At 46.8% G+C, this 14319-nt stretch overlaps 1 protein-coding gene across 1 annotated transcript in view; it reads right to left on the reverse strand.

Moving 5' to 3' along the window:
- The window catches only part of SYNE2 (spectrin repeat containing, nuclear envelope 2), a 269558-nt gene that overhangs the window by 6857 nt on the left and 248382 nt on the right, over positions 1-14319 (reverse strand). Inside the window, exons 102-109 of the mRNA XM_014545947.1 lie at positions 14297-14318; positions 10030-10167; positions 8967-9161; positions 5222-5504; positions 4636-4704; positions 3622-3761; positions 990-1104; positions 73-275 (exon numbers count right to left, since the gene is read on the reverse strand). Coding sequence (XP_014401433.1) covers positions 73-275; positions 990-1104; positions 3622-3761; positions 4636-4704; positions 5222-5504; positions 8967-9161; positions 10030-10167; positions 14297-14318 — 1165 coding nt within the window. The remainder of the gene's footprint in view (positions 1-72; positions 276-989; positions 1105-3621; positions 3762-4635; positions 4705-5221; positions 5505-8966; positions 9162-10029; positions 10168-14296; position 14319) is intronic.

The raw sequence follows: 14319 nt of genomic DNA on the forward strand, positions 1-14319 counted from the left end.
TGGTCTGCTCAGCCAGCACAGCCAGCACCTGCAGGTGCACTCTGCATCCCTCCGCTCCACCCTCCGCCTCACCTTCAGTCTCTTCACCCTGAGTCCCAGTTCCTGGGCGTCAGAGGGAGGCTTGGCCGTCTTTAATGTTTCCAGCTCTGCTTCGGTGTTTTTCAGCCAGGTGATGGTGTCATTGACATCAGCGTTCAGCTGTTGCAAGTCTTGTTTCATTAAGAGTTTCTTCCGAAGTTCCTGTGCTTGAATCAGCTCCCAGCTGTCAAAGGCACCTGGAATAAAAAGCAGCAGCTCTGCCAACAGAATTCTCTGCCTCCAACTAAGTGAGGGTCAGAGTGATAAGACCTGGAGGGGATGCTCTTTGCTGAGGCTCAGCACTGGCGAGTCCTTCCTTTCCCTGGAGTGTGGATGGGCACAATCCCTGGGCTCTGGCTCAAGGCCATGGCCACCACACTCCCCCCGAGGCTGGGGGAAGCAGCTCGCTGGGTAGGAGACCCCGCGTGTGGCCAGCATGTGGTCTGGTCCCAAGTTCAGCATTTCAGTTTGTGCTGTAGTTGTGGCCCTTTCTCCTTTGGTCTGTGACGATCAGGTCAGGGCTATCAGCTTGACTTTAGACTCGGTTGAGTAATTATTTTTATAATCATTGAACTGGTCTCATGGGGAGACACCTGATAGACCGCTTGGAAAATAATCTTCCTGTGTCTGCTCTTCACATACAACTGAAGTCACTAAAACATACACTTCATCACCGAGGCTCACTTTGTCTGTATTTAAAGATTAGTTTCGAATAGTCTAGGAATGTGTTCATAAATACAAGTCAGCTAATTCTAAAATAACTTGGCAGCTGTGGGGGAGGGTAGCAGTTTTGCTGAGTTACATAGCTGGGCAATTCCTAATTAATATTCTGTCGAGCCATGACTGAAATCCCCGACTAACCCCCCAATACAGACTCGAACCCTCTTCACCACCACCTGCTTTAACGGTACCTGACTGCTGCCCGGTGAGGGGGGCCAGCCCCTCGTCCTCCTGCTGGGGGCTGCCATTCAAGACGCTTGGGCCTTCCTTGCCACCATCAGTTCCTGGAGACAACAGCAGCTTTACCTAGAAGGAGCCAACTTTATGTTATCATCTATCCATTTCAGCCTGAAGAGTATCTTGGTTCATGTTAACAGGTACGAGATGAGGATCTGGGAGAGCCCTTTCCTTCCAGGGGGAACCTCCTGGAAATACAAGCGCTTTGGGTGTGGGTAGGTAGCACAGATGAGCAAGCCCAGCTGCTGGCCCAGGGAGGGGGAAGCTGCGGTGAGTCCACACTGGGAATAAAGTGACCGAGCTGACGTGCGGCTACCTCACACTCCCCAAAGGAACCGTGTGGAGAGTTAAAACCACTGTTGAGCTTAGCACCTTTTTGTCTATACAGACGTTTAGTTCTCCCTCCCAGTCACTCTGGAGAGCGGGGTGCACTCCTGTCCCCAGGAATCGGAACCACACGGAGGATGAACCTGCCCCCGGCTGCTCATTACCCAGCATTTATTCTTCGCTGCTCTTCTGTCATCACAGAACTGACTGGTCTGTTATCTCAGGCCTTTCCAAAAATAAACGCAGCCTTTTTAGAAAAGCCATGATTTCTTCTGGATTGTGTCCATCTGGCCTGTTTGTGTGGAATGAAAAAAATAACTAAAAAACCTTCTGATTTCTGGTGACATCCTGCTTTCAGACACCAAAAAAAGCGGTTGAAACCGGCCAGGCGAGGGAGGGACACGAGCATAGTCACCGGAACTATGGGTGTAAAGCAGCGATGGCGAACCTTTTGAGCTCGGCGTGTCAGCATTTTGAAAAACCCTAACTTAACTCTGGTGCCGTGTCACATAAAGAAATTTTTTGATATTTGCAACCATAGTAAAACAAAGACTTATATTTTTGATATTTATTTTATATATTTAAATGCCATTTAACAAAGAAAAACCAACCAAAAAAATGAGTTCTAGTGTCACCTTTGACACGCGTGTCATAGGTTCGCCATCACTGTTCTAAGCCGTTCAATTTGTGGCCATGTGTCCCCACGGCAGTGGGAGGCTAAGTCACTAGCCCTTGTTTCAATGGCAGGAGCACAGGCTGTGGAGCCAGTTGGGGCTGCTCTTCTGGCCCTGGAAGGCGAGGGACCTTATGCCTTTCCTTTTCTGTGTGAATAAGACCATTAATTGCTCCTTCATCACAGGCGTGGTTTAAGGATTTGCTAAACTGATGTGTGTACAAGAGTTCCCGAATCGGGCCTGGGCAGCCACTATCGAATGACTCCGGTCTGACCACGTGCAGCCAAAAATCTCCTCCAATTATCGAGCTCTCTTCACTCCTAGACACAGAGGGCACGCTGAGGACTCATCCCGTGAGGCTGACACTGCTGCTGGTTTTTCTAACACTGAACATGCAACTCACTCATCGCTAACTCTGTGCACTGAGAACGATCTGGGGCCAACATTAGATCCTAGGCAGGCTGTCCCCCAACAGCTGCGTAGCCGGAAGGGTGCCAAGACTCATGTTCCCAGAGGGAAATGTAAGAAGGAACAGCACTGTTATAAATAACAATAATGACATATACACAGTAGGATATAGCAGTAATAATGATGATGGTGACCACTCCTTAGGGCCTTCTTCATAACTGCGTCCACCCAATCCTGACAACAATTATGTAAGGTACGTTTGCCTCAGGTGAGGGAGGCTCACGGAGGCAGGTCAAGGGCTTATGGATCCAGAGCAATTTATTGGCAGGGCTAGGACTCAAACCCACGTCTACCACAGTACAAGGCCAAATCATATGGATGGGAAGTCATAATTTTTGAACAGGGTGTGCCATGTGGTCAAAAGGGAACCATAACCAAGGTCTGGGAGCTCAGGTGCCACTCAGGGAAGCCCACCCTTCACTTCTCCATCATTTACATGGATGACCGACTCAACGGTAATAACCACTGTTACATCATGTCCATACACACACACACAGAAATCCATTTCTGAGGGCCCCTCACGGCACGTTCCTGACAGTCCTTCCTGAATTAGCCAGAAACCTATTTTTAACTCAGGTCAGTTTCGCCAGGGTTCTAATGAAGTGTGGACAGCTTGGCAGAGATACTGTCACCGGGAAAACCAACTCAAAATGTTCCTGGGAGCGAGCACACACAGTAGGCACCAAAGTCCCTCTCCTGAAAAATTTTAACTATTTACTCCTGCACTTGGGTGAAATAAGCCAGTCAGAGATAGACAGGTACCATATGATTTCACTTATATGTAGACTCAAATGACCAAAGGAAACGAATAAAATAGAAACAGACCCTCAGATAGAGAACAATAAGATAGAGAACAGACTGACAGCTGTCAGAAGGGACGGGGTTGGGGGGCTGGGTGAAAAAGGTGAAGGGATTGAGCAAAACCAGTGAGAAAGAAGGGTGTGAGGAGGTAGAAGAGAGTAAAGGGGGGATGGATGGTGATGGAAGGAGACTTGGGGTGGTGAATGCACAATACAATGTACAGATGATGTATGAGAGAACTGTACACCTGAAACATAATTTTATTAACTGATGTCATCCAATGAATTCAATAAAAAAATTTTAAAAAACGACTTACGTAAGCTGGTTTATAAGGGGTGCTGGAATCTGAGGGGATGGGCTGTACATTCCTATCACCTCCCATTTGTTTGTAGCGATGCTTGGGACAGGAAGGACTGTCAGGAACGTGCCATGAGTGGGCCTCAGAAATGGATTTGCCTGAAACAAAAAATAGCAAGTGACAGTCCATTCTCTCCAACCAAAGGATTCCTGTTTAGTTACACAAAAAGGTCACGGCAACATGGCATCAGGTTACGGTGGAACATGAGTTCTGCAGCTTTCCTTGCAAAGCATGCACGTTTGCAAAATGTCAGTATGTCCCAGAAGGGAATGAAATGAGTCATGCAGCTGAGCAACACTGGGCCTTCGCTAGATGGGTTCACCATGGAGCACAACGAACATATGATTTGCTGCGGGATGAGTGGTGTTTTGGAGCCGGGTCTCGTGGTGGGGACACTGGCAGCGAGCGGGTCTGGGGCCACAAGGACTGGAGGCCTTTCAGGAGGGGGTGAGGGGGTGGACGGGACCAGAGGGCCCCTTGTGGCTGAGTCCAGTACTGCAGGTGGGGCGGGGCAGGGAATGAAGATGAGAGCTGCAAGTAGAGGAAAGGAAGGTTTCTTCTGCAACCAGTGCAACAGCACTCTACCCTCACCTACACTCACCCACCCTCTTCCCAGGAAATCACCGTAAGCAAGGAAATAGTTCCAAACCAAGCCACCATGAAGAAAGCTTGGCCCATGCCAAGGGACTTGAGTTAGACGGCAGGAAGATAAACACTTAAGAAGGCACCGCGAAGAATTCCCTTCTGCGCAGGCCTGAGGGGGAGAGGGATGGCGGCGAGGCTGCTCTGGTCTGGGTGGGGATTTGGGAGGAGCGCGCAGGTATGTGTGAGTATGGCAGTGTGAATACACCATGAACGAGGCCATGGTGTCCACGAAGGCAGAGGTCAGACATGACGTGGGAGCGAGGTTTAGGATGCAGTGTGCGCCGAGGGTGCTGCCATGTTGAGACACATGCACGGGAAGGGGCCTACCAGAAGACGCTTTCAAAGTTTTTGTGGTCATTTTAAGATATGCCTCAGGATTTTCAGGGATTTCTACATCTGAAAAAGAATAATGTCAATTTCCTCACTGCAGGAATGCCCCAGTATCAAATTAAAACAGTAGAAACATTGTCAGCTGGAAGGAGGAAGATAACTACCCTTTACCTGTTTTATTAGAAAGCTTTAAAAAAACCCAGAAGGATTTTTTCAGCCAACTCCCAACCGTCCAAAGCAGTGGTGGGGGAGGGGCGGTGCACAGAAAGAATGAAAACTCTCAATCTATGGGCAGTCTGAAAAACTGGCCAGGAAAGTTCCCTGATGAGCCAGGGCCATCCGTGAATAGCCTCAGTGGCCTGAAGTAAATTCCCTTTTTTTTCCCCCTCTGATCTCCTCTACCATAGGAGTAAGCCAACTCTCAGGTGAGTCGGAAGTGGGCAGGACAGAACGCAGGAAGCCACAGGAAGTCTGGGCCAGCCATAGCTGGACTCCTGATCATTGAGAGCTGGCCGTGTTGTGAGGAGCTAAAAACATAGCCACATGGTCAATTTCAAGGTCTTTGGACACCCAGGCCTCTTACCTGACAGTGCACTGTAGTATGGGCCCTCCTCGTCGTCTTCGTGAGAGGAGGAGCCCCCCACGTCACCTGTGTGATCCCACTCCAGAGGGATGGAGTCCACGCTGACAGGGGTCTCGCAGCCAGACCGCTCGGGCCCCGGGCCCGGGGGCACCAGATGACAAAGGGCCTGAGGAGACGAGGGCTCCTCCATCTCCCTCCTCTTACGCCAGGTGTCGGTCTGGATCTCCCTGGGGTCTTCCATGTCCGTTTCATTCTCAGAGGCCTCCTTTTCATCTTCCAAGCCCTAAAACGGGAGTATCCAGTTTTAAGAATTAACCAAACCATAGGCGACTCCGGTTCTGAGGAGCGTTGGGAGTTGGCCCGCCCAGCAGTTCCCGAAAATGGCCATCAGTTCCCAGGCTCTGATCCTGGTTATTCCAATTTAGACTCTACGTCTAGTGTGGGACCTACAATTGATATTTGCCAAAAATCCATTTTCTTTCCTAGGAAAAATCTTAAATGTGATAATCTACACTCAACAACTTTATCTAAAAAAGAAAGGGAAGCCAAAGTTTCCTTGATGGTTATATGGCAGGTTCCTCCAAAAATCAGAAAATTAAAAAGTAAATTTTTTAAGGCAATTCGTGTTCTGAATAAGATTCACATGTTCAAGGACCGCACGTACCGGGTTCTTTCTTTTTATCCCCAATCTTATTGTTCAGAATACAGAATCGTATTCTCCCTGTGTTATCATGACTCTAAGAAAAATGACGATCAATTGCTACCTTTAAAAATGAGAGTAATGAAATGATTTGTATAGTGCACCAAATATCCTAGCTACTTAGGCAATAAAAAACTGTCCTGAAAAAAAAAAGGGAGAGAGAATAATGTAGGTTATTTGTGAGGCTATGTGTGATGAAGAAATTAGGTTTGAAGTTGGGCAGTTGACGACACAGAAAAGAAAAGATGGCCAATTGCGTTGGTCGAAGGTCATCATCGAAGCTTCAGGCACACAAAGGCAGTGGCCTCTGGGTAATGGCCCGACGCCACCTGAATCTCCCCAAAGGCCCCTCTGTCAAGGGAATCATCACAGCTGCTTTCAAAACTGGCGCTTTCGGCACTTCAACGGTGAGAACGAAGCACCAGAAAGGCACAGATATTAAGAGCTCCCAGACATTAACACAGCGGAACAGGCCAGTACAGCCCCCCGTTAGCACTGTAAGCAAAACCAGAACAGTTATAAAGATATCCTAGGAGTCCAACACCCATTTTTGATAAAACTCTCAGCAAGGTGGGAGTAGAAGGATCATACCTCAACATAATAAAAGCCATATATGACAGGCCCACAGCCAACGTCATACTCAATGGACAAAAACTAACACCATTTCCCCTAAGAACAGGAACAAGACAGGGATGCCCACTCTCACCACTCCTCTTCAACATAGTCCTGGAAGTATTAGCCATTGCAATTAGACAAGAAGAAGAAATAAAAGGCATCCAAATTGGAAAAGAGGAAGTAAAACTGTCCTTATTTGCAGACGACATGATATTATACATACAAAACCCTAGAGACTCCATCAAAAAACTACTAGACTTAATACATGAATTTGGCAAAGTAGCAGGATACAAAATTAATGCCAAGAAATCTGAGGCATTTCTATACACCAATAGTGAACTTTCAGAAAGAGAGATTATAAAAACAATCCCATTTACCATCGCACCAAAAAAATTAAGCTACCTAGGAATAAACTTAACTAAAGAGGTAAAAGACCTCTACTCAGAAAACTACAGGACATTGAAAAAAGAGATAGAGGAAGACATAAACAGATGGAAGAACATACCGTGTTCATGGATTGGTAGAATCAACATCATTAAAATGTCCATACTACCCAAAGCAATCTATAAATTCAACGCACTTCCCATTAAAATACCAACGGCATACTTCACAGATCTAGAACGAACTCTCCAAAAATTCATCTGGAATAAAAAAAGACCCCGAATAGCTGCAGCAATCCTGAGAAAGAACAAAGTAGGTGGGATCTCAATACCAGATATCAAGCTGTATTACAAAGCCACTGTTCTCAAAACTGCCTGGTACTGGCACAAGAACAGACATATAGATCAATGGAATAGAATAGAGAGCCCAGAAATCAGCCCCAACCAATACGCTCAATTAATATTTGACAAAGGAGGCAAGAACATACAATGGAGCCAAGATAGTCTCTTCAATAAATGGTGTTGGGAAAATTGGACAGATATATGCAAGAAAATGAAACTAGACCACCAACTTACACCATACACAAGAATAAACTCAAAATGGATAAAGGACTTAAATGTACGACAGGAAACCATAAAAATTCTAGAAGAATCCAAAGGCAACAAAATCTCAGACATATGCCAAAGCAATTTCTTCACTGATACAGCTCCTAGGGCAGTTGAAACTAAAGAGAAAATGAACAAATGGGACTACATCAAAATAAAAAGCTTCTGCACAGCAAAAGAAACCATCAACAAAACAACAAGAAAACCCACTGCGTGGGAAAACATATTTGCCAACGTCATATCTGATAAGGGCCTAATCTCCAAAATTTATAGGGAACTCATACAACTTAACAAAAAGAAGATAAACAATCCAATCAAAAAATGGGCAAAGGATCTAAATAGACACCTTTCAAAAGAGGACATTCAGAAAGCCAAGAGACATATGAAAACATGCTCAAAGTCACTAATCATCCGAGAGATGCAAATCAAAACAACAATGAGGTACCATCTCACACCTGTCAGAATGGCTATCATCAACAAATCAACAAACGACAAGTGCTGGAGAGGATGTGGAGAAAAAGGAACACTTGTGCACTGCTGGTGGGAATGCAGACTGGTGCAGCCACTATGGAAGACAGTATGGAGTTTCCTCAAAAAACAAAACATGGAACTCCCATTTGACCCTGTGATCCCACTTCTAGGAATATATCCCAAGAAACCAGAAACACCAATCAGAAAGGATATATGCACCCATATGTTCATAGCAGCACAATTCACCATAGCTAAGATCTGGAAACAGCCTAAGTGCCCATCAGTAGATGAATGGATTAGAAAACTGTGGTACATCTACACGATGGAATACTATGCTGCTGTAAAAAAGAAGGAACTCTTACAATTTGCAACGGCATGGATGGAGCTGGAGAGCATTATGCTAAGTGAAATAAGCCAGTCAATGAAGGAAAAATACCACATGATCTCACTCATTCATGGATAATAAAGACCATTACAAACTTTTGAACAATAATAGATACAGAGGCAGAGCTGCCTCAAACTGATTGTCAAACTGCAGTGGGAAGGCCAGAGAGGGTTGGGGGGCAGAAGGGAGGGGAGTAAGAGATCAACCGAAGGACTTGTATGCATCCATATAAGCATAACCAATGGACATAAGACACGGGGGGGTAGGGGAGGCCAGGGGATTGTCAAGGGCGGGGGAAAAAAGGACACATATGTAATACCCTTTGTAATACTTTAAGCAATAAAACAATTAAAAAAAAAAAAGATATCCTAGGAGTACTGACACGGGCCAGAAACCGCGTACCAGGAGCACATGGGAAAGTGTCGAAGGGGCAGGACTTGGCAGACGTGCTACTCTTTCCACTGGGAGATGGGAGCCTCTAGGTAACTGTGCCTCTATATTAATGAGTGGAAATAAAATTTTTCCACAAGTCTGGTCAAACCACAAGTCTGAGTGGCCCAGAAGCCCCTGTGGGTGCGCCCCCCTTACCGGGGCGTGGGAGGTCAGCCGCCGGTGGAAGCGGGCGACCCTGCCGAACACTTCCTGGCAGTATCGGTGCAGCTCCTCCAGCTCGTCCTCGATCAGCACGGCGTCCAGGGGCTCGCTCTTCTGAATCAGCTGCTCCCCGAAAACGATGAGCTGGTCAATCTTGTTGGTGTTTAATGTAATTTCCTGTTGGAAACCCTGTGAGGAACATGAGAAAGGATTTCAAAGAAAGGGGTTTCTCTGAGGATTCAGACAATGTCTGTTTCTTATAACAAGCCACAGGAAAGTCATCAAAATGTCATGATTGTTTTGTGCCTTCACTTAGTATTCTAGCTTCATCCGTGTTTTTTTTTTTTTCTTTCTTAGCTTCATCTGTTTTTAACAAGGTGACAAAGATTTAATAATTTACAACAACTGTACATATTTTTCCCCCCTCCTTCTGGGCACTGACTTTTCCAATTAAAATGATTCTAAAAGTTTGACATGGATGGCCGGTCATGCACTGTTATTGTGTGTGGTCTTAGCTCAACCCTGAGAGCAGTTTTCGGTGGAAAAAGAATATTTCCCATAGCCAGCCACCAACGGGCATTTGCTTCAGCGGACACAGTAAGAATGACCATTAGTGCCATTCTACCAGGGATGGAAATGTCCATCCTCAACTTCTTGTGAAACCTAGCCCAGGAGGGAGTGATGTGAGGTTCAAGTGTGACACAGATTATTGGTAACAGTGGGAGAGGAGACGGTATCTGTTCTGGGCCGCTCCCTGATACAGCTGTTCCCGTTATACTGCACATCTGGAGAAACAGCATCTCGTGCCTTCTGTTTGGAGCCTAAAGAGTGTTCTCTCCCTGGATGATTATAAAAGACGAAGAGAAAAAGGGGTCTCACTCCACTGATCACTGGGCTACAGGGAACAGTATCCTTGCTGGTGAGCACCCCGCCGTGCAGGTGGAGGGTGCAGGTGGAGGCAGCTTAACCAGCTCTGGAGTCTGCCCCCAGACTTGGCTGCTCGCCGCTGCGCAGGCAGCTGCGTTCCTTTACGAGGCGCCAAGGAAGGAAGGCTTACGTTGAGCTGGCGCATCTTGTCGTCGGCGTCGCTCTCGGAGAAGTGCTCCACGTTGGTCAGCTGCAGGTCCATCTCCGTCAGCCACACCAGGATGCTCTCCCTCGTGCCCTCAAATTCTTCCCTCTGGTTGGTGAAATGCTGCAAAAGGGGAAGGAAGTCACATTTATGCGGATGGCACATGAGAATGGAGGCCCACAGCAAGGCGCTAGCTGAAGGGAGAGGGTGCCTGGACTCAGAAGCCTGTCTCCAGGGACCTGGGGCCCACAGGGCACGCGGGCCAGTGCGACATCCACCAAGCTCCCAACGTCTACGCGTCTTCCCTGGCAAGCAAGGTATGGGAATGCTGGCTGCGATCTCTAAGGTCCTGTCAGCATTTAAAACTCTCTGATTCTCGCGTCTAGGTCAGGGATTTTTCCAACCTGTCCTCTGAGCAACCCCCTCAAAGTCCAAGCCTGGCACCAGGCCCATTTTTACCCATCAGCAGACTGTGGAAGCTTGTTGCTTGACAGAGGATTTAGTAGCTTATGATGGAAAATTACTGCTCTCAGGGTTGAGCTGAGACCAGCCCCGTGTGCCTTCCCTGATGTAATTCTGGATGCGTTTCCATCACCTCCAATGAGGGATGCCTTTCAGGTTACCATGTCATAGACCAATTCCCAGACCAGCATTGCATTCAGCACCAAATGAGGTTTAGATTGTCACAGTCAAGTCAGCAGGAGATAAAATTAATGCAAGGGGGTTCTCCAAGAAGCTAGCTCGAGAGGGTTAAAAGAAAACCAAAAGCCCAGATTTTCATTTCTTTAGAATGGTGTCAAGAGTGCTCCACCCTGAGAAAGAAGCAGGAATTAAAATGACGCCTGCAGACACGGCACACACGGGTCCTGCCAGTTTACACCCGATGCACAAAGGCTGACATAGCACGTTTTCTAAATTATAGAAATCTAAGGTGAATGTTTTCATTAAAAAAAAAAAATCAAACGCAGCGCCTGAGGTTGGGCAGTGTGCCCGGGAATTCAGAGAATTGCTGCCCCAGCCTGCACAGTGCAGAGGGGATTGCCATGTCCCTCATGGTGCCAGAACCATCGGGACACAAAAGCGGGCTGAGGTCCAGCCCCAGTGATAGCAGTGCCCACATCGCTCAGCCTGCGAGCTAGTGTGACCGTCAGGGGTCAGAGACAGCGAAGAGAGAGAGATGTGTGTAACACAGATCACACAAACAAGCTCTGCCCAAGAGGCCAGTCCTTTAAAGAAAACAAAAAAGCTGGCAGGGGAGAGGAAAGGGAAGATGGCAGCGTAGGTAAACTCCTGTACTTGCTGCCTCTCATCACAACCACAAAATTACAACAAAAATACAGAACAACCATCATCCAGAACCACTGGAGAGCTGGCTGAATAGAAGTCCTACAGCTAGAGAAGTAAAGAAGAAAGCACACTGAGACGGGTAGGAGGTGTGGAACGGGCTGATCTGGCACCCACGTGGGCTGCTTTTTTAACGGGGAGGGAGATCATCTTTGTGGAGGCCGCCCCGAGGAGCAAATGGTCCCAGCTCCATCCCAGGGTCCCAGAGCTGGGAAAAGACGTCCCTATGTTCTGTAAAAACCAGTGCAGATTGGGGCTCAGTGATACAGAGGCTGCAGGAGACCCAGTTCCTCTTAAAAGGTTGGCACCACAAACTGAACATACAAGGTCCTGCTTCAACAACCATCATCCAGAACCACTGGAGAGCTGGCTGAATAGAAGTCCTACAGCTAGAGAAGTAAAGAAGAAAGCACACTGAGACGGGTAGGAGGTGTGGAATGGGCTGATCTGGCACCCACGTGGGCTGCTTTATTAACGGGGAGGGAGATCATCTTTGTGGAGGCCGCCTGGAGGAGCAAATGGTCCCAGCCCCATCCCAGGGTCCCAGAGCTGGGAAAAGAAGTCCCTATGTTCTGTAAAAACCAGTGCAGATTGGGGCTCAGTGATACAGAGGCTGCAGGAGACCCAGTTCCTCTTAAAAGGTTGGCACCACAAACTGAACATACAAGGTCCTGCTTCCTCTGAGCTCCAGCACCAGGGTGAGGCTTTGGGGAACACAGATTCATACCGGGAGGAACTGGATTGTCTGGCATTGGGGCAGCTTTCTCCCAGATGGATTCCTATGCTGGGATATTCCCGGTTGCATGGCTGACTGGCAGCCATTTCTGTTTGCTCTGCCCTGGTCATTCCCTAAGACCCTGCCTCATCCAATTACAACCCCACCTAAGCTGTGTGCAATGGCTTTTGCATATGAATGGCCTGGTCTTGCTCAGGCTAAAATCTCTCAAATAAGCTGCAGCTGGGTCAGAAAGCCCCAAACCTATCAAGACCCAGTACCAGCAGCAGTCTGCCTTGCTTCATAGCTGGGCCTCATCTGGGCACTTCCAAACCCAATACAAAAAGGAGGAATCTGCAGATCTCTCTGTAGCACCTGCTGGGTGGCCCCAGGCAGTGGCTGGCTTTGCATCTCCCTGGAGACCCACGAGCCAGTGTACCCAGTGGTCAGTGTCAGACCACACCAGATTATAACTCTACATATCCATAAGCGACACACTCAAGGGGCAGACTCAGTGAGCACCAAAGCTCCACTGAAGCAAGTCCTGTTCCATAGGGGTGTCTCCTGCACAGCAGCTCTCCCACTGTAGTTGCAGCTGGTCCCCACAGCCAATTGGCCTGGAGGCCAATTTCTCTCAGTGACACCAACAGCAATCAAGTCTCAACTACAACAAGACTGTGCTCACAGCCCACAAAGGGGAGCACCTAGAGCTCCCAGCTCAGGTGACTGGGGAGGCTGAGCCACTGGGCCCTATAGGACACCTACTACACAAGGCCACTCTACCAACTCAAGGAGACATAGTAGCTCTACCTAATACATAAAAACACACACAGGGAAGCAGCCAAAATGTGGAGACAAAGAAACATGTCACAAATGAAAGAAATGGAAGAAAGCAAACTACTGGATATAGAGTTCAAGACCATGGTTCTAAGGTTACTCAAGAATCTTCTAGAAACCTCCCCCAAAATGGAAAAGGATCAGTCAGAAATTAAGCATACACTGACTGAAATAAAGAATAATATGTAGGGCTTCAACAGTAGAGTAGAGCATTCTGAGAATCAAATCAACGATTTGAAATATGAGGAAGCAAAAAACACCCAACCAAAAGAGTAAAAAGAAAAAAGAATCCAAAAATATGTAGATAGTGTAACAACTTCAAGCATTACAATATTTGCATTATGAGGGTGCCAGAAGAATAGAGAGAGCAAGATATTGAAAACCTATTTGAAGAAATAATGACAGAAAACTTCCCTACCTGGTGAAAGAAATAGACTTACAAGTCCAGGAAGCACAGACAGTCCCAAACAAGAGAAACCCAAAGAGGACCACATCAAAACACATCATAATTAAAATGCCAAGGGCAACAGACAAAGAGAGGCTCTTAAAAGCAGTAAGAGAAAAGCAGTTAGTTACCTACAAGGGAGCTCCCATACGACTATCATTTTCAACAGAAACTTTGCAGACGAAGAAAGTGGCAAGAAATATTCAAAGTGATGAATAGCAAGGACCTACAACCAAGATTATTCTATCCAGCAAAGCTATCATTTAGAATTGAAGGTCAGATAAAGAGTTTTACAGACAAGAAAAAGTTTGGTTCTTCACCACCGAACCAGTATTATATGAATGAAGGGTATTCGTTAAGAAGAGGAAGAAGAAAAAGAAAAAGATAAAAAATATGAACAACACAATGGCAACAAATACGTACCTATCAACAACTGAATCTAAAAATCAAAATAAACGAATAAAAAATCTAATGAACAGAATAAACTGGTGAATAAAATAGAATCAGAGGTATGGAAATGGAACAGATTGACAATTACCAGAGGGAAGGGGGTGGGGGAGGCAAGAAGAGATTAACCAAAGATCTTATATGCATATATGCATTACCTATGGAGACAATAGGGTGGCGAAGGCCTGGGGTGGGGTGGGAACCGGGAGGAGGGGGGCAATGGGGAGAAAAAAAAAAGACATCTGTAATAATCTCAACAATTAAGATTAAAAAATAGAGAAAAAAAAGAAATAGAATGAAATATAATATTTGATATTAAAAATAAAGAGGTAAAATTATTTTTATAGATAAAAGGTTGGCAGGTTTGGCTTGAACGAAAGGGAAGGATGTCAGACAGCTGAGGCCTGTGGCAAGCCTGCTGTCGCGTGCCGCCCCGCCCTGGCACCCCTGGGCTGAGCAGTTACTCTGAGCCTCCGTGGCACGGCCG

The sequence above is a fragment of the Myotis brandtii genome, unplaced genomic scaffold (genome assembly GCF_000412655.1).
Source record: "Myotis brandtii unplaced genomic scaffold, ASM41265v1 scaffold423, whole genome shotgun sequence".
In the NCBI taxonomy this organism is placed as follows: domain Eukaryota; kingdom Metazoa; phylum Chordata; class Mammalia; order Chiroptera; family Vespertilionidae; genus Myotis; species Myotis brandtii.